Source organism: Culex pipiens, chromosome 3, assembly GCF_016801865.2.
Source record: "Culex pipiens pallens isolate TS chromosome 3, TS_CPP_V2, whole genome shotgun sequence".
NCBI lineage: Eukaryota > Metazoa > Arthropoda > Insecta > Diptera > Culicidae > Culex > Culex pipiens.
Genome location: NC_068939.1, coordinates 109738398 through 109757647, shown reverse-complemented (window position 1 = coordinate 109757647; position 19250 = coordinate 109738398). Strand labels below are relative to the sequence as shown.

The window sequence follows — 19250 nt, the reverse complement described above, 5'->3', positions numbered from 1 at the left end:
GACACATTTTCTGGCAATTCTAGGTACACGGAAAAATTAGATTTTTTTATTTGGGTTATTATCACAAAAGTTGAAGTCTCGAATAACGTATCTTTCTAATTGGAAACATTTTTTGATATCTTTAAGGGGATTAAAAAGGAATCTTCTGCGCTCAAATTTAGGATGGTGCAAAATCTGGTATGAATTATTTTATTACTTATTTTTTTTGGATTTAAAAATGATGAAAAGCACTCTTGAGCAGTTCTCTCAGATTTCGGTCATTCGATTTTGTTTTTGTATTTTTTTTTTGTATTTATTTAGGACCTTTTTGTATTTTTTAATCCGACTGAAACTTTTTTGGTGCCTTCTGTATGCCCAAAGAAGCCATTTTGCATCATTAGTTTGTCCATAAAATTTTCCATACAAATTTGGCAGCTGTCCATACAAAAATGATATATGAAAATTCAAAAATCTGTATCTTTTGAAGGAATTTTTTAATCGATCTTCGGCAAAGTTGTAGGTATGGATATGGACTATACTGGAAAAAAAAATGACACACGGTAAAAAAAATTTGTGATTTTTTATTTGATTTTTTGTGACTAACACTTCATTTGCAAAAAAAAAAAAACATTTATGGAAAAAGTTACGTTAAATCAAATTTTATCAAATTAAATTTTAGATTTACCATTACGACCAAGTTAGGTTAGCTGCGACTATTAAGCGCACTTTGATTAGCGCAGCCGGGGGATGGCAACCCTATTCCGACCAAAGCAAACTGACAGCAGAGCAGTTCTCTACGGAATCGGTCTTTTTTTCTTTAATTTTAATTTTTGTATTTTTTTAATTCGGCTGAAACTTTTTTGGTGCCTTCGGTATGCCCAAAGAAGCCATTTTGCATCATTAGTTTGTCCATATAATTTTCCATACAAATTTGGCAGCTGTCCATACAAAAATGATATGTGAAATTACAAAAATCTGTATCTTTTGAAGGAAATTTTTGATCAAGTCTTCGGCAAAGTTGTAGGTATGGAAATGGACTACACTGAAAAAAATAATACACGGTTAAAAAAAAAAATTGGGTGATTTTTAATATCTTTTTTTGTCACTAAAACTTGATTTGCAAAAAAACACTTTTTTTTATATGTTTTAGAGGACATTAAATGCCAACTTTTCAGAAATTTCCAGGATGGGCAAAAATCTTTGACCGAGTTATGATTTTTTGAATCAATACAATTTTTTTCAAAAAATCGAAATATTGGTCGCAAACATTTTTCAATTTCATTTTTCGATGTAAAATTGAATTTGCAATCAGAAAGTACTTTTGTGAAATTTTGATAAAGTGCACCGTTTTCAAGTTATAGCCATTTTTATGAAACTTTTTTCAAAATAGTCGCAGTTATTGATTTTTTTTAAGTGCCCTTGTTTGCCCAATTTGAAAAAAAAAATATTTTCTAAAAGCTGAGAAAATTCTCTATATTTTGCTTTTTTGGACTTTGTTGATACGACCATTAGTTGCTGAGATATTGCCATGCAAAGGTTTAAAAACATGAAAATTGATGCTTTCCAAGCCTCACCCAAACAACCCACCATTTTCTAATGTCGATATCTCAGCAACTAATGGTCCGATTTACAATGTTATAATATGAAACATTCATGAAATTTTCCGGTTTAAAAAAAAATATTTTCAAAAATTTTAAATCAAGACTAACATTTCAAAAACATTCAATATTACGCGCCATCAAGAAAACACTTTATCAAAATTTCACAAAAGTACTTTTTGCAAATCAAGTTTTAGTGACAAAAAGTGAAATAAAAAATCACCAAAAAAATTTTACCGTGTATCATTTTTTTTCAGTGTAGTCCATATCAATACCTACAACTTTGCCGAAGACACCAAATTGATCAAAAAATTCCTTCAAAAGATACAGATTTTTGTAATTTCACACATTTTTTTTGTATGGACAGCTGCCAAATTTGTATGGAAAATTATATGAACGAAATAATGATGCAAAATGGCTTCTTTGGGCATACCGAAGGCACCAAAAAAGTTTCAGCCGAATTAAAAAAAATACAGAAAAAAATCGAATGACCGAAATCTCAGAGAATTGCTCAGCATTCGACGGTTGTCAAATGAGAGCCCACAACAAAAGCACCAGCTGTCAAATGGTAGGCCATAACAAATCAATGTTTGGGTTTTTGATTTTAAAAATTTTCGCAATTTAAACGATATATTCATGAAAACAAAAACAAGCACAACGCGCAACGCATTTTACGACCACGTGTCACGTGTCAATTTAGGGCCAGTGTTTCCCAAAGTGGGTACTGAGGCCCCACTAGTGGGGCCTGACGAGTTCCCCCACTGGGCTTCCCCGTTTTTGAATGAAAGTTGGACATGGGCAAAAATAGTTTGAAGATCAGTGATTTAGGATACCAAACACCAGTATGGCATCCCGAGCATGCTCTGCTCATTTCAGATTTTTTGCAACCACGTGACTTATTCAGACATGAAATGAAGCATGTTGATCGAGCATGCCAACAATTGATCCTAATAAGGAACCTCTGGGATTTTCACAACGGCGGGATACGATCGTAGCGGAATCATAATTAATCCTGATACCCGCAATATACTATTGAGGGATAAATCTTCCATGTGGTGCCGAAGACCGATCGCAGTAGGTCAGAAATATTTTGTTAGCAGGAGGCTCATGAATTTGGAATATGGAATCTGGATCTGCTTGGCTAATCCCAATCTGGGTTTTGGAAAATTGACCATGTAGTCAATTTTACGGCCGGGACACGCGGTGTAGGAGTAAGCGTGGTTTCCTCTCACCCAGTCGGCCTGGGTCCGATGCCAGAAGGTCCTGGTGGCATTTTTCAAGACGAGATTTGTCTGATCACGCCTTCCGTCGGACGGGGAAGAAAATGATGGCCCCGGTCTAACCTAGAAGTTAGGTCGTTAGCTCAGTCCAGGTGTAGGAGTCGTCTCCCTAGGTGGAGTCGCCTGTAGGCAGTTGGGCTCACAATCCAAAGGTCGTCAGCTCGAATCCAATGGTGGATTAAAGGTTATGTGTAAAAAGAGTTTTCCAATTGCCTCAACAATCAAGCTTTCGGGACACCTAGGGGAAATATACCCTTTCTTATCAAACACCTATCTTCGTCATATGAACAGTTTAATGCTCGATTAAAGCTCCAAAATTACTATTTAGGCTATAAACTTACCAGCAACAGCACCGCCTCAAGTAAGCACGCAAATTTAATGGACTTTTAATTATAATTTCTATATTGCGAGACCATTTCTTACATTTTGGTGGCACACATCCACACGCAAGATGAGAGCTTAACTGCTTAACGAATGTCGCCATCAATATCTTCTCACGTGCGCCAACGATTTCAAAGCGCTTAATATATAAAATTGCTTCCAACTACCGGCAACATGTTCTTTTGAACATTAGTTAGTCACTCATTTGAAAAATAATCCCGAAACATGTAAATAAATAGCAAGCACCATAAAAAAAACAAACGCGCCAAGTCTTTTGACGTTTAATTGTTGACGACCCATTCCAATCGAAGGTTGAAGAAAACAGAGCGAGAAGCGAAGGCAAATAAAGAACAAAGGGTGGCTACCAACACCACCAGCAGCGCCTGTTGGTGTGAGCCAGGGATGCTACTTTTCGTGAGTTTTCGCCTAAAATTTCATCAATTTTGGCAGCACTAAGCAGACCCAAAAGAGCGCTGGAAGAAAAAAAGAACTAAGCTGAAAATATAAAAATGGGCGTGGCCCAATGCACTCGACTGATTAGAATGCTTTTTGGAAATATTTTTTAAAATGCTTGTAATAGGAATAGCATAACTATGATTTTTTTTTTTTTTTTCTTTATTTACGGTTTTTGCTTTTAATAGAGAATACAATTAACAAATTGTGTATATAATAATGTTTTCTACTAAATAAACTACCAATTTAGAAAAAGTTAATACAATTTTGAAAAGTATTTTTAAAAGCTGTCCTATTATTCCATCTAAGAACTCTTAACCTTTGTTGAAAGCAAAAAAGGGATGGATTTTCATAGTGTCTCATCTGATAATGGATTGCTTCTGCTACTACAAAAAGTGCTGCCTTACTTTTGTAATCCTTTTCTAAAATTTTCGTTGAGAAAATTTTTGTCGGTTGTAATTGAAATTTCAATTTGTTTTTAACTACATCTCCTACCCAATTCCAGATTATGTCTGATTTTTCACAATCCTTAATCCTATGAAAATTTGTATCTCTCTTTCCACATATTTCACATAGTGCGTTTTCGATGTTTTGCACACAACAATTAAACATTTTATCTCTATTCGCTACAACATCATTAAAAACAAAATAAAGAGTTTCTTTTGCTTCACTTGAAATAAAATTATTTTTAAAGTTTGCCCAAATAGTTTCCCAGTCTAAATGAGGAAATTTTTGCTCTATTTTCAAAATAATTGTCTTCTCTTGCAAGAGGCACATGTAAATAAGCTTGCTTGTGTTTAATAAATCAAATTTTTTCAATTCTTTTGCTTTTTGTAGCCACTCCGTAGTATTACGGCTAAGTTTCAGATTATCATTATTCATCATAAAATGATCATCTTGTAGGGGAGAATTTTTATGACCGTAAAGAACTAGTTTGATAAATAGAGACTTAATTTTCATTTCTGGATCCATTAATCCAACGCCTCCCTTTTCAATCGGAAGATACAGCTGTTCACGGGCAATTTTAAAAAACTGAGATTTCCAAAGAAATTTAAATGTACAAATTCTTATTTCTGCTAAATGCTTGTTTGATGGGGGCAAAATTTGACCAATATACCAAAGTTTTGAATATATAAAGGTATTCAGCAACCAAATTTTTTGAAAGATATCCAAGAATCGTTTCCCGTTGATAATCAGTAAACTTTTAATAGACTGTATTATTTTGTTATAGTTAAGATTAATCATTTCATTCCAATTAGTAGTTGTAATCATTCCTAATATCTTTAGATTTTGTTTTTCTGGGATCAACTGAGGGCCAATCCTGCAACCATTGACCCTTAAAAAGGAAGACTTGTTTTTATTCAATACGATTCCAGAAATTTTCCCATAATCAAGCAAAATTTTCATTAATGCATCAAACTCCTCATCACTTCTTATAACTATCAAAACATCGTCTGCGAAAGCGAGAACTTTTCGCAATTCGCAATTCGCAATTTTCAGTGTAAGAACGGGCCTTGACCGATCTTATGCACTAGGTTCCCGACGAACACGCACTGCCCTTACACCTACATCTCACCCTTGCTCTGAGTCAGTACGAGCAGCACGCTAGAACACGCTTTGAGTGTTCGTGCCAGGCATGCACACCTTCTTTTCCGGTTACGCATTTTAACTCGGCCGGGGGTGGTACATTACGTAGGGTTTGATGTAAGTATAAGCGCCTAACCGTTTAAAGTGTTCCTAACAACTTTCATTAAAGCAAAAACTGTTATATTTTTAGATTGAATTAAAAAACTAATTGTTATTTACTGTGTATTGTTTTATCCTGAAATCTTCCCTATTGTTGAGTCGTGTTAATATGTTGATATTTCTTCTGTCGCGGTGTTTTGTTACAATATTTTGGTCCTAAGCATTTTAAAAAAGTTTTTCAAAAGTACAATAGTAATATTTGTGTTAATCCTTTAATCATTCCATGAATTGAGTAAGGGCTCGAACCTCACTTGCTTAAGAAAAAGGTGAAGTTTCAAAACAATGGACAGTGAAGGAAATATACTATGTAAAGAATCAATAATAAAAGAAAGATAGTAATTTATGAAGTAGATAAAGAAATTAACAATAGTTAATAAATAGAGGTAACAAACAAGCTTAGATTTATTGAGGGCAACTTACAGGGAAGATGAGAAATTATTCAAATAGATAAATAAAGAAAGGCACAAAATTGACATCGCTGCCAAATTAAGGGAAAGAAGACAGTTTGTTACAGCAGCATCAATTGGTAAAATAGAATGAAAAAGCGTTGAGAAATAAGAGAATCAAATAAGTAAAATCGAAATCAAATGGAGGATAGTAAACAGAAGCCGCGTTAGCAAATCAGTGAAACAAAATAAACAGAAGATAGGTGGTAGCTGAGAATGAAGAGAAGAGAAACCCCGTTGTGCGATGTTTCAGGTACATCCACAGCAGTTGACTCAACATACTGCGAATCAAAACAATACCGTCTACAATCACAAATTACTTCCCTTTCCCACATTGACGCGCCCCTTTCTTTTAGCCGCCTCTACTCTGACCCTCGCTGGTCAAAGGTTTACGAGTCGTTTCCACAGGCCACCAGCTAGGTTACACCTTGTCATCATGATGACTAAACCAAGCCAACGTGGAGGTAAGAAAATAGGACACTTGCAAGGAACCAGAGCCATGCTGTTTTGTCCAAACAGCACTACGGATGTAGTTGGGCTCTTTCCGGGATGTTCCTCGCCTGGGTGTTGTCAACCGACGAGTATCATCAGTATCGTGCACCCTTGGCCTGCGTCTGCGAAAGCGAGAACTTTTATAAATTTATTTGATATAAAGAGACCGGTTAACATCTTATAAATTTGTCTTATCAAAGGTTCTAAGTATAAAATGAATAAAATCATCGATAAAGGGCACCCTTGTCTAACAGAGCATTCAATTTTTACTGAATTCGTCGTAAATCCATTAAACATAATTTTAGATGTTGATTTTTCGTAAATGTTTTTGATAAGATTAACAAAGAGATCTGGGAATTTATACTTTTCAAGAATTTTCCAAAGTAAATGATGATCTACCGAATCAAACGCCTTAGCCATATCAATGCTGAGTAAAGCAAGCTTGAATTTTTTAGACTTGTTAGCTTTGACTAGAATATTTCTTATGTTATCTAAATTGTAAATACATGATCCATTATTAATGCACGCAGTTTGACCTTCCTCAACAATTCCTCCTAGGAAAGCCTGAATCCTCATAGCTAAGATTTTTGTCAAAATCTTGTGGTCGCAGTTAAGTAAACTGATCGGCCTGCTATTGTTCAGGTCTTGACTGTCCCCAGTTTTTGGAATAAGAGTGACAAGACCTTCTGAAAATTCAGAAGGAGGTCTAACTCCTCCGATCAAGAAATCATTAAATAATTTTAGTAAATCATCTTTTAACAAATCGAAATGTTTCTTGTAAAATTCATAAGTTAGCCCATCAGGACCAGGACTTTTCTTTTTAGCAGAGTTATTAATAACAGTAAAAAGTTCGTCGTCAGTAATAGGTTCACAAAGTTTAATTTTTTGTTCGTTAGACAGCGCTTTCGTTACATTTTCGAGTAAGGTTGCATCGTTAGGATCAAGGTTTTTTCTTTTAAACGTATTTGAATAATGGTCAAAAATCATGTTTCGAATTTCCCTTACTGACGAAGTCACCTCCCCACTTTCTTTTTTCAATTCGATAAGGGAATTCCTTTGACGTTTTTGCTGCGAAATCAGCTGAAAAAGGCTTAGCCTTTCTCCTTCAACCAAGTTACTACCTGTAAGCTTCGATTCATAGTGCTGCAGCTTTTCCGTTTCTATTTCAAGAAGTTTAGATTTTACAAATTGTAGTTCGTCATTATTTGTTTCCCTATTATCTTGACTTTGGGATAATTCAGCAAGGGCTTGATATAAGAAAGATTTCCGTCTGTTTAATTCTTGATTAAAATTTATACTTTTGGATTTGTAGAAGTTTTTTGTTTTTGATTTTAAGTAGCAACACCACCAAAATGGAAAATTTTCAGTATAACTCCTAACTTTTTTGAGATTTTCGTAAAAGAAACAGTATTCGTTCTCAATTTCATCGTTATTGAGAAAGCTACTATTAATTTTCCACATTCCTTTCCCATTGGTCTGTCCCAGATCGTTTCGGTCAACGTTAATTTTGTACATTTTAGCACAGTGATCGGAAAAAGCTAAGTCAACGGTTTGGAAAGAATGAATTTTGGCAACTAACTCAGAGTTTATATAAAATCTGTCCAATCTTGATGCAGAATTTCCTCTTAAAAAAGAGTAACTTTTTGCGCTCCCCTTTAGAACGTATTCAAGATCTTTTAAACGCATATTAGTAATTAATGAATTTAATTCTGGTGAAAAAGTGTTTGCCTTTCCCTTGCTGTCTGAAGAATCAAGCCAGCAATTGAAATCGCCCCCAATCACTACATTTGGGGCGCTGGTTTTGTTCAGATGAAGAATGATTTTTTCCGAAAAAAGCTCCTCTCTCTCTCTCTTGCGCTGAGAACCCGAGTGACCGTACACGTTAATGTAGTTGGTACCATTGATGACAACGGACACGATTCGACCCTCTAAATCGCAAACCACGTTATTAAATTTTAAGTTTTTTCTGACGAGTATTGCAACGCCGTGTGTGCTCCCCAGATTCGTGATGGCAACATGTGTCGGTATAAAGCTAAAATTTAGGAAGGCTACTTCTTGAAGAAGGACGATGTCTAAATCATTCTGTACAACAAACTCCTTAAGTAAACCAAGTTTCGCTTTAACCTGGATGGAGTTAATGTTAATCGTTGCTACTTTTTGTGTGTAATTAATCGTTGTGTTAGTGTTAGTGTTAGTGTTAGAGTGTTAGTTTACTTCTTCAATCGTGACCTTGATCTTGAACGTTTCGGTTCTCGATCGGAATTAGAGAGCTCCTTGAGCGGGTCACGGGGCTCTTTCGGCGTCCGTGGTTGGCTAGGCTGCTTGGTCAAGGAACGACCTTTCCTGCCCGACTTGCCAGACACTTCTTCAGACTTGGGTCGGGCTGGATTGGCTGGATTCAGCGAAACCGGATCGAACGGTGGGCTGGTAGGGCTGATATCCCGATCGAAATCGACGGGATTGAGCCTGTTGTCTTCGGCGCCTCTCTGAGGCAGGGAAATCATGTTTTCCATGACTGCTTCATCGCGTTCCACTGCGTCATCGTGTTCCGCTGCGTCATCGCGTTCCGCTGCGTTGTCGCCGCTGCCGGCGTCATCTTCGTCCATGGAGTCGTCCGTCTCTTGCACGCTGCCGTCTTTGACAGCACTTGCGTACGACTGCGAACCAGTGCCACCGCTGGGAGCCAGCCTTCCCTGAACGGAGCTTTTGTTTGGGCAGTCTGCCTTGACGTGCCCTTCCTGTTTGCACACAAAGCACTTATTTTTAAGCCCTTCGTAGAACACTCTGGCTTTGCAGTGTCCAACAAACATGGCGGCAGGAATATCGGACTTAACCTCAATGTGCGCGCCTCGGATTCCGGAGTATACGTTGAACCCAAAGTCGGCCGGAAATTTTTCCCGGACAACTTGCCGTACTGTACCGTACTTTTGCAGCGCCTTAACGATTTCCGTATCCGTGACCTCGGGCGGCAGATTAAACAGGCGCACATATCTGAGCACCCCGCCGGCAACAGTGACCGCTACTTTCGTCTTTCTTCCGTCTGGATAGGTGAACTCCACATGGTCGCCGACCTCGTGTAACACGTGGTCCAGGAAATGGTCGTCCTTGAACTTGACGAACAACACGCTTGCTTCTGGATCTCGGTAGATCGAATGGACCTCGTTTTCTCTGAGCTTCAGCTGGGTCTTGAAGAAGCTGACCGCGTCTCTGGCCGTTGGCATCGGTGCATTAGCTCCGAAATCGAACTGTAGCGTACACTTTTTTCCGGTAGCGTTCATTTTTTTTACTAGGGTGAACTTCCTACCACTGTAAAGCTTTTGTGGATTGGCCTATTGTGCAGGACAATAGCCGGCGCGAACAAAAACGCGTTCTGAAGAACTGATTGTTTGGACGTCTGTTCGATTCCACGTTCCAAAGCGAACTGTGTTTAAAAGTGAAAATAAAACAGAAATGTTTACAAAAAGTTGCTCTACTCCTTGGTGTACTTGGTTTTAGTAAATTTCAAGGAACACTCCAGATTATCCAGCATCATTCAAACACGACCGCTTATTAGGCTTAAAATGGGTATATTTTTCCTAGTCAATTTTGTATTGCTTCATAGAAAAATAAATTCTAACGATACTCTAGATTTTTACTGAACTCATCAGAATAAAAAAAAACCGAAAATTCTAGAAAACTTAAAAAGAACGCAGTTTAAATCAACGCCTCCATTGACGTTGACATCAACGATCAACGACAGCGTTGAAGTTGATTCAACCATTAACAGCATTGGTACTAACGTAATCCAGGTCTGATACAAACTATACTTTCCCATAATTTCGCTGCCGGCCAGCGCGTATTGGAATTTTTGCAAGCATTCAAAACTACCCAAAACCCAGCATAAAGACGTTCACGGCTACTCACCACGCTGCCGTACACCGGCGCAAAGTCTCGCTGCACCTCGCGGTACACGTTCTGGTTGTAATCCGCCGCCGCCGACACTCCAGCATTTGCCGACGGCTTCGCCGCACGATCAAACTGCGGCACCTTTGGCCGAATCTCTTCCACGTTAGTCTCCACCGTTGGCGGCTGCTGCGAGAGGCGACGCTTGTTTTCGTAAGCTATTCGCAGCATTTCTTCGCGCCGCTGCTCGAGCCGCTCCTGGGCGAGTCGGTCCCGGGCAAGCCGGTCGCGCTCCTGCTCGACGCGCTTTTGCTCGTCCGCTTTTTCCTTGATTCTTGGGGGAGAAAAGGAATAAATGTTAGGGAAGGTTGATAGGTAAGTCGATATCTGGAGTACCTTCGCTGAGCTTCAAGCTCCAGGAGTTCGGCTTCGCGTGCCGAGATCCGTTCGCCACTTTCTCTCCAGCTCTGCTCCTGGATCTTGTACTCCTGAACCTGTTCATTCAGTCTAGTGTTCTCAGCAATCTTGGGAAGAAATAAATTGATTTGTCACGATTTCAACGGAACCCTCTCTAAGCCCTTACAAATTCCTTCTGCTTGTCCTCCATCTGCATCAGCTGGTACTTTAACGTGCTGATCTCCTCGAACTTCTCGTTGTCATCCATGACGTTCTCCTGATTGTCGTGAATCTGCTTCAGCACATTCTCCGTCGAAAGCATTTCGCGCTCGTTCTGGATGGATTTGTCCATCAGCTTTTCCTGCTCCTCCAGCAGCTCGGTGATCGGCTTGCTCTTGCTCTCGTACACGTGAAGGGCGGCCACCTTGCTGTTCCGGTCGACGGCCGGTCGATTCGGCTGAGGCTTCGATCCAAAGCTATCGTCCTTCATTCGAATCTCGCTTATGTTGGGATACTCGATGTCCTCTGAAAAACGGAACCAGAGTTATTGAAGGAAAATTATTATTTCCCATTCGCGAGACTCACCAAGCCGTGCATCATCGTTGAACTCCATCGTCGACGGGACGTAGGACGGATTGCGGCAGCACATCGGATAGCACAGCTGGAAGTTCTTGTAGCCTCCTTCAACCTTGAGGAACGGTTTTTTGTAGACCACATCTTGATCCCACTGCAAAAATAAAAGTGATTAGTTTACGACAAACCAATCCCGCATCGGAACATACGTTGTTGAGAATATCGTTCAACACCCACAGCGGAGTGTCCTTCCGCAGGTTCCCCTCGGTGCAGTAATCCATCAGCACAATTTGCTCCTTCACCTTGCGTGACGACCACAGCGGTTTGTCCTCGGGGGGCAGCTTTTCGTGAATTTTCCCAGCCGTCATTCCGGCCACCAGCAGCTGCACCGGAACGCCCACCACGTGATCGTACCGAATGCCGGACGCTTGCAAGTCCTTCTCCGCCCGACAGTCAATGATCAGCATGCTCGTCTTCGAGTCCCGAATCATCTCCAACAGCTCTTTAGCATTAATCGAAAGCTTCTGCTGGGTCACAATAATCGTCATGTTGTCCTGCTGGTTCCGTTGCTTGTTTAGCTCCCGTTCCTGGACCACGCCACACCGGCTGTACCGCTGCTCCAGACTATCCTTAAGCTTCTCCAGCTTATCGTAAATAACCAACATCTGGGAGTTGTTCCCCAGAGATTCCAAAATCTCGTGCTTCTTCTCCCGATACTCGCCGTGGTTCCGGATCATCGAAATTAAATTCAAGTACTTCATGTAAAACACGTACGCCTGCTCCTCGTCCCGGTCCAAATACTGCCGGTCGGCGTGCTCCTTGACGCGGTTTGCCGCCGTACATAGCTGTAGCACCTTCTTGTGGCCAATCGTCTTCCCTAGCTTGAAATGTTCCTCCAGCTCGGTCAGGGTCTTGCCCATATGAAGCGGTTTCTTGTGAGCCATTTCACTTTCGACACACCTCAAACGTACATTTCACGCAAAATCCTTTCCCTTTTCTTCAATTCCCTCCAATTCGCAAAACACTCTCCGAGATTCAGCCACTAATTTAATTGTTAATTATCGAGCAACTATTGAAAACAAACTGTGCAGATCAGACGATGATGATGTTATCAGCAAAGAAAAAAAAGCAACGACAGCAAAGTTTGACAGTTTGTGGCAGCATAAAAATGCAGCATAAATCACAAAGCCGCATAAGGTTCAGCCCCGACTACCAGCAGTGTTGAGGTTTAGCTTGTACGTTTAGAAAAAAAATTATCGGTTTTTGGGTAAAATTGCGAACATGAAGAAAGCATATATACACTCACATTTCCAAAATCTCATTTCTCAGTTAAAATCACCCATATCTGCTAAAATCGAACTTACTCAAAAATGAGTAAATACCCATAACACATTTCTAAGTTCAAGCGGTGTTGACGAGTGGCCGAGTGAATTTTTGCAGTTTCACAAAATATTCCTCTGGGTATTGCGCGTATTCCACGTTGAAGGTCACGTTGGATGGTAATGAGGCACTCTGAAAGAAGTGTCAGTTCCGGTGAGAGAAAAGAACAGCCAGGAGAAGCAAATTGATGAAGCACCCGCTGCGATATCAAAGAAGTCGACGCCAACATTTGAAAAAGCATCATGTACAAACCATGCGTTTTGAGAAAACCGCATTTGAATGTTGAGCATCCATTTTCAATTCCCATTTTAATATAAAAGCAAAACAAGATGTTCTACTAATAACAAACGATGAAAAACGTTGCTTTTATTGATACTTAATCATCCAAATTCAATAAAACATCATTTCCGTAATTTTATTTGAAAAAACAAACATAACTCCTTTTGAAATCACCAACGTCTATATCACCCTGCTGTCATTGAGGGGGGCGCTTTGTTATGATTCGTTTTTCTTCGCCGAATGTACATGGCGCTTTGTTCATGTTGCTTTTTTTTCGTCACGAGGTTCATGTAGTCTTTTGTTTGACAGGTTGACAGGGCTATATAAACAGGGACTGCTGATGGCAGAGATTTTGTTTATGTTACTTTATTTAAAATCATGATTAAACAGACTTAACTGAAGTAACTTTTGCTCATTTTTGGTGGTGAGATAGCTTTTTAGGAGTACTTTCAGAATATGCAATAACCCAGAAAGTGTCAAAATGTACATGATGCTTTTTGAAATGTTACCGTCGAAGTCACTGGAGAGTATTGAGAATGTGTTCAGCGCACGGGGTTGAGCACATGCTTCATCCGTAGCGCATTTGGAGCCACTCCGGTAAATTTACGTAAATACCGTAAATGTCGAGGTAAATATGGATGCACATGATGCGCTGAAGTCACTGTATGATTTATATCAGTGTTCTGGCGAGACGTCACTTTTACAACCAAACATTCTGGACTTTTTCAAGTTTTCCGGCAAGAACCGGTGACTATCCAATGGCCAAGACCCATGAAAGATTTCGGAACGCCGTAGCAGTGGCTGCTGCTGGCCTAGCCAACGAATTGCAAACCAACGGAACAGCTAGACGGCTGCCGGACGATCAAATTTAACCAGGATCAGAACAACCAGACAGCTTCCGGACCATCCAACGGCCGGTGCGGTAGTACACATCCGGATCGCCGAAGCGGCGGCCATAGCTGCCCTAGCCGACAAGTTGCGAACCAATTAGACAGCTTCCGGGCGAAACCAAACAGCTTTCGGACCATCCAACGGAGGTAAACTTCCGGATCGCCGAAGCGGCGGCCACAGCTGCCCTAGCCGACGAGTTGCGAACCAGCTAGACAGCTGCCGGGCGACCAAATTCAACCAAGACCAGGACAACCAAAAAAACAAACATTTCATAAACTGTTATTTATTTTCCATTTAATAAGTAAATCTAGGGCGAATCGGGACACACGGCGAATTGGGGCTGCAATTTTAGTCATTTTGATAAAATGTTTGGACATCATCGATTGGTTTTCGATAGAACAGACACATAACCATCGGGCATCGCTATGACAAAGGTTGAGGTACAGGTTCTGCTTCTCATGGGTTTTCTACTCGGTCGTATCACGGTTGTCCGCTCCGGATGTAAGTAATTCTAAGGACCCGATTGTGTTGCCGATGCAGAACAGACGTCATCGGCCGGTAACTGCAACGAGCGCAAGCAGAAAAAAATCAAATATTCGCGCGGGGGCATTACCGGCACTCAGAAACATCCAGTGGCCATGGGGACCATCACAACTCGTTGAGTTCGTCCTCGCAGTGGTCATCGAGAGTATTATAAGAAAGGGAGTAGTGGTGGGAGTAGCAGCAGGTTCGGAAAGGACTGGTCGAAACCATAAATCAGAACGTGCAATTTTTCGGACCATGAGCTTGCTTGAATATGCCCAAGAGTACCGATGCCACCGGGTGCATGAATTTGTCCATTTTGGCTTGAGTCACTTCTTGTATAGTTTGCTCTTCGTTAGCTACTCCTTCGATGTTGCTACATCCTTGTCCATTACCTCCGTCCAGCTCATCACACCTAACTGCCCCTGTACTAGCAACGGCCGCCACCTTAAACCTCCCGGAACCTATCCAGAGAGCAGGGAAATAAAAATAATAATGATACTCTTTGACCTATCCTTCATCTCGTTAAGCAAGCCGGCAAAATATGATGGACCTTTCAGCAGATGCACGTTGATATCGCAATAGTCTTCTCGGAACACAGCTTAACGTAGATTTCCAGGCTGACCAAAACTTTGAATTTATTTTTCCACCCGAGTCCGCCTCAAAACACTGAAACAAAACTCTTTAATGAATCGTACATGCACGTAAATATGGATGCACATACGGATGCCCGCATAGAAAAAAACCGTTTGAAAATCATTTGTTAAAAATTCAATCAACATTTTACCAAATAGTGTAGCCACTATTTGGTAAATCGTTTTTTTAATTCCTCACCGTCTCTCAAATAGTGAACTATTCCCCATATATGTTGTTAGCAATATTCACTATTTGATTTTTTCTTCTAGCGAAGCTTCATCAAATGCTTTTTGAAAGTTCATTTTTGCGTATATATTTTAGGGATTTCACCATTTCTCAAATGGTATTTTAATGGTTTTAAATAGTTATTTTAGCAGTTTTTCATGGTAAATTACGATTTCTGAAAAAGTTGATACAATTTGAAATGCATTCAAGTCAAATAATTCTTATTGGGATTTCAAGGGAATTTCGAATTTTAATATTGCATGACCAAATAACTTCATTTTCATAAAAGCTTTTTTATTATTTTGCAATATATACATTTTTAATTTTCTATGGCAAATCTCTGGCTACGTTAGATCATTTCTAGTAGAATCTGAAAAGAAAAACAAAAACACTAAGTATCTATCCTTGAAACAAGGAATTTAGATTAACTTGTTTATGCTTTCAATGCTGTCATCAGCTGATGCAAAGTCACTTGCGGTTGGCGCCTTCGATAAACAAATGCTGTTCGTAACTTTGGGTTCGATGCTACTATCCGCTGAGAAATTTAACGCCCCGATCGGAACTTGTAAGCCTGATTTTATTCAACCATCAGACTGATCGGAGCGTTACATTTCTCAGAGGGTACTCGCCGCCTTCACCAACTTAACCCACCCCGTTATTAGGAGACGTTTGTCAGCTGTTCTTGTCGGTGAGCAACCTGCAGCACATTTCGAGCTGACTGATCCTCACCACAGATCATCTGGATCGTTCTACCTCCGGCTTGCACGCCCACCTCCTGTAGCAGCTACTGGGTGTGTTCGATGTCCATGCTCCCTACTGGAATCTGTTTACACTTGGTGTCCTGGAGCTGTCAAATCTGCTATCTGTTCGCGTCATGCTTGCCCTCCAACTTTAGCGGCACTGCCTCGGCGTTTACTGGTTCGAATTCTCACTTTCGTCTGGGTGATCTGAGTTGGCAAACTATCCGGAGTTTGCTGATGCCTCAGCTCGACCTTCACCTTGGGCCAGCGTTGGGCGCTGGCTCGGGAAGACCTGAGAAAAAGGAGGAGAGCAATCAAACAAAAGCAATTCGAGAATGACATAATTTCGCATATAAAACATACCATATTACTGCAATCACCATCCTGCTGCTGCAGGCGTCAGAATGGCCCTTCCCTCCGTCCTGGTCCTGCTCCATCGTGATGACGTACACAAACCGCCGCCGCATTCACTTCCCTCTAGTCCGGGAGGATTTTCTAGAAGAGGCTAACAAGGTCTCCGTCTTCGTGTTGAATCCGCTGAAACCGCAGCAGAACGCAAATGTTACCGATGCAATCGAGATCTTACTGCGCGTCCAGAAATTGCATCATTTTTTTTTATAATTTTCACTGCAGTGCACTAGCGAAGCACCAAAAAAATATTCACGGACGCGATGAAAGGATGCAGCGTAAAAAACGTCAAAACAAAAATAAATCAAACCAAATGGTACACGGTTAAGAGAATTAGGTGAAATTGTGCACGATTAAAAAATTAAATCTTTGTGTGATTAAGTTTTGAACTAATCCAAATCTAGCAAAACAATGTAAATGGGCCAATGCCGAATCGTAAACAAAGAGTCTATCCTTCTCGTGAGCAGGGTCGGCCTTTTATATTGACATTTGCCCATTAAAGTTGTTTTGCGCACGGAGATAGAGGAGAAAATCGTGACGTCAGAAATGAACTCAAATCACTCAAAGTTCATTTTGTGAGTGACTTCAACATTTTGGCCTAGTTTGACAGCTACATTGTCCCCATTTTTTTTGTGGAAGAGAAAAAGAGGCGAATACTTTATGAAACTCATACCTGTCAAAATTCCTAGCCTCAAAATTTTGTCGCGAGTTGCTTTTCTCCTCTATATCGCTTTCCCGGCTCCAATGGTTTGGCGAAAATAAGTAAATAAAAAGTGAAAAGGGGGAAAAAGGGGTATCAACTGCAAGACTCTTTTATTTTAGCATGAACGACCATGTTCGACGTCCGAAGCGCCACTCGCAGACCCGCGGCGGACCCTTGTTCCTGGACAGAGACCGAGCATTCCCGATTGACCACTAGCAGCAAATCCTGTCCAGCCAGAATCAGATCAGTGATCAATAAGCAGTACTGGGACCAACAGCTCTTCCGGTAGTGCCGTGGCAAGCTCGCCCAACGGAACGATGACGATGGAATGGGCAGGAGTTCTGCCAAGTCGTATGTATCACGAGCAGCACTAGCAGCATTAGCGCAACTGTAAGCATAACCCCCTGATAGCGGTTAACGCTTATGCAAAGGTTATCAGAATGTGTAACTGCATTAAACTGGGCGGTTTGCAGTTAGATTCGGCAGACACATAGCACCTCTGGTGAGGAGGTCGTGCAGATCTATATGTTTTGGATAACTGCGCATTTGACACATTCTGTTGCTCCAGACTTCCAGTTTCGGAAATACATCATCAAACAAGTGGACGCAGGCAAAAATATATATAAATGATAATAAAAGTTCTTAAACATATGTAATTCCTAGTTTTTTTTTTCAAATTCCCTTAAAAACACATCAACTTATTCTTTTCGAAAAAAAAAATTAAGAGAATCTGACAAATAATAAATTTATGTTCAAGAATATGATCAAATTCTAGCACCATTTAAAATTTAAATTAACAATTTTGCAAATACTAACTATTTGTGAAAACATCACCACCATATTTTCAAACCAACAATTTGACAAATCGTTATTATTTCCCATAAAGTAATTTGATGTTTCTTTATGTTCACTAAATCATCCTCGTTCATCCGGGCATTTAAGACAAACCATCGGCTTTTGGGCCGTTTTGTCAAGCCTTCGAGCGGTTTTCGGGCTGTTGTCGGCCCCTTCCGTCTGTTAAGGTAAGAACAAGATTGTCCGTCAGACCTGGACGCAAACGCAAAATTTTGTGCCTGTCATCATAGCCTGCACGGGGTTGGGCACAAGGTTGATCCGTAGCGCATTGTATTTACTTCCGTAAATATTCCATAAATATCGTAAATATAGGTAAATATTATTCACCTGCACGATATTCGGCACAACATTTTGTTCAGTGTGGATAATGACAGTTAAGAACTGTCACTTGTTTGTTTCCTTCGTTTACAAACTGTCACCGCTCCAATATTTTTCGAGCTTGAGGTATTTTTTTTTCACTTGCGGAACCGATCCTCGCAACAACCTTCCCCGCAATCCACCAGCAATCTGTGCAAGAAGCCCAGTGCGGATCTGCGCTCCGACCCAGAAATTGCCGACAAGACCATCGACTGCCTCGGACTTGGGGTGAGTAATCCTCCGATCTTTTGCTTCATTTCTAATCGTTCTGCCTTTGCAGATTTCACCGGAGATCGATTCGACGGTGCGGATTTGCGCCGGCTGTGCCGAACGCGTCGACGCGCAGCACGCCTTCCGGACGCGAGACCTGCACTCCAACAGTTACGTCGAGAACGGGCTGGAGGACAAGGAAGACGAGGACGTGTGCCGGTTCTGCTTGAAGGCGGATGGCGGGGCGGCGTTGGTCGAGTTGTTTCCGGGCGGCGGCGGGAGCGTGGCGGATGAGGTGCAAACGGTGCGGGATTGTTTAGGGGTTGAGATCAACAGCTGGGATAAGTTGACGAAGATTTACGGAGATTGTGTGGGCGATGTTGAAGAGTTGGCTGAATTTCGCGCGGAATGATGAAGCTGGAGGACGTGACGGATTCGTCGGATTCGTACAGCATTGGCAGTGAGAATGGGGAAGGGGGTGAGGGTTTTGAGTCGGACAGTTCGACGGCGGATAACGGGGAGAAGCGTGGGGAAAAGCGGAAGGTCACGGCACGGTCGCTGCCGTGGATTGGAAGTGACCACGAGGTTACGAAGATTAAAAGTCTAAATGTTTGAACGAAACGGAGGATGGAGTTCAAGCGAAGGACAAGGCCAATAATGTGGATTTACAAAATCCTCCAGCAGAAGGATCCCGCGCGCATCTTTAAGGTGCTTCTGCACATGGTCAGACAAATGACAAATTCGGCAAATAAAAACCGTACGCCATGATTATTGTTTTTTTTTTCATCATATTTAACAATACAAAAAAATACAGCTGA

The 19250-nt window shown here is 40.9% G+C and overlaps 2 protein-coding genes across 3 annotated transcripts in view; one reads left to right on the top strand and one right to left on the bottom strand.

The window, feature by feature from the left end:
• LOC120427437 (ubiquitin carboxyl-terminal hydrolase 15) overlaps window positions 1-12349 on the bottom strand; it is a 31380-nt gene extending 19031 nt beyond the window's left edge. Inside the window, exons 1-5 of one of the 2 annotated variants that reach the window (XM_039592293.2) lie at window positions 11436-12349; window positions 11239-11380; window positions 10841-11178; window positions 10654-10781; window positions 10279-10591 (exon numbers count right to left, since the gene is read on the bottom strand). In XM_039592293.2, coding sequence (XP_039448227.1) covers window positions 10279-10591; window positions 10654-10781; window positions 10841-11178; window positions 11239-11380; window positions 11436-12170 — 1656 coding nt within the window. In that variant the 5' untranslated portion in view covers window positions 12171-12349. The remainder of the gene's footprint in view (window positions 1-10278; window positions 10592-10653; window positions 10782-10840; window positions 11179-11238; window positions 11381-11435) is intronic. The other variant, XM_039592294.2, reaches the window with a different exon arrangement.
• Window positions 12350-17327: 4978 nt separating this feature from the next.
• LOC120427426 (uncharacterized) lies at window positions 17328-18851 on the top strand. The gene is made up of 3 exons (XM_039592285.2): window positions 17328-17361; window positions 18245-18450; window positions 18503-18851. The coding sequence occupies exons 1-3, from the start codon at window positions 17328-17330 to the stop codon at window positions 18842-18844; spliced, it is 582 nt and encodes a 193-aa protein (XP_039448219.1). The 3' UTR covers window positions 18845-18851.
• Window positions 18852-19250: the final 399 nt, after the last annotated feature.

Coding starts and splice junctions, on each gene's coding strand:
- LOC120427426 (XM_039592285.2), top strand. CDS start 17,328: ATGACGATGGAATGGGCAGGAGTTCTGCCAAGTC. Junction 17,362..18,244: donor GGCAGGAGTTCTGCCAAGTC/GTATGTATCACG, acceptor ATGACAGTTAAG/AACTGTCACTTGTTTGTTTC. Junction 18,451..18,502: donor TCGACTGCCTCGGACTTGGG/GTGAGTAATCCT, acceptor CTGCCTTTGCAG/ATTTCACCGGAGATCGATTC.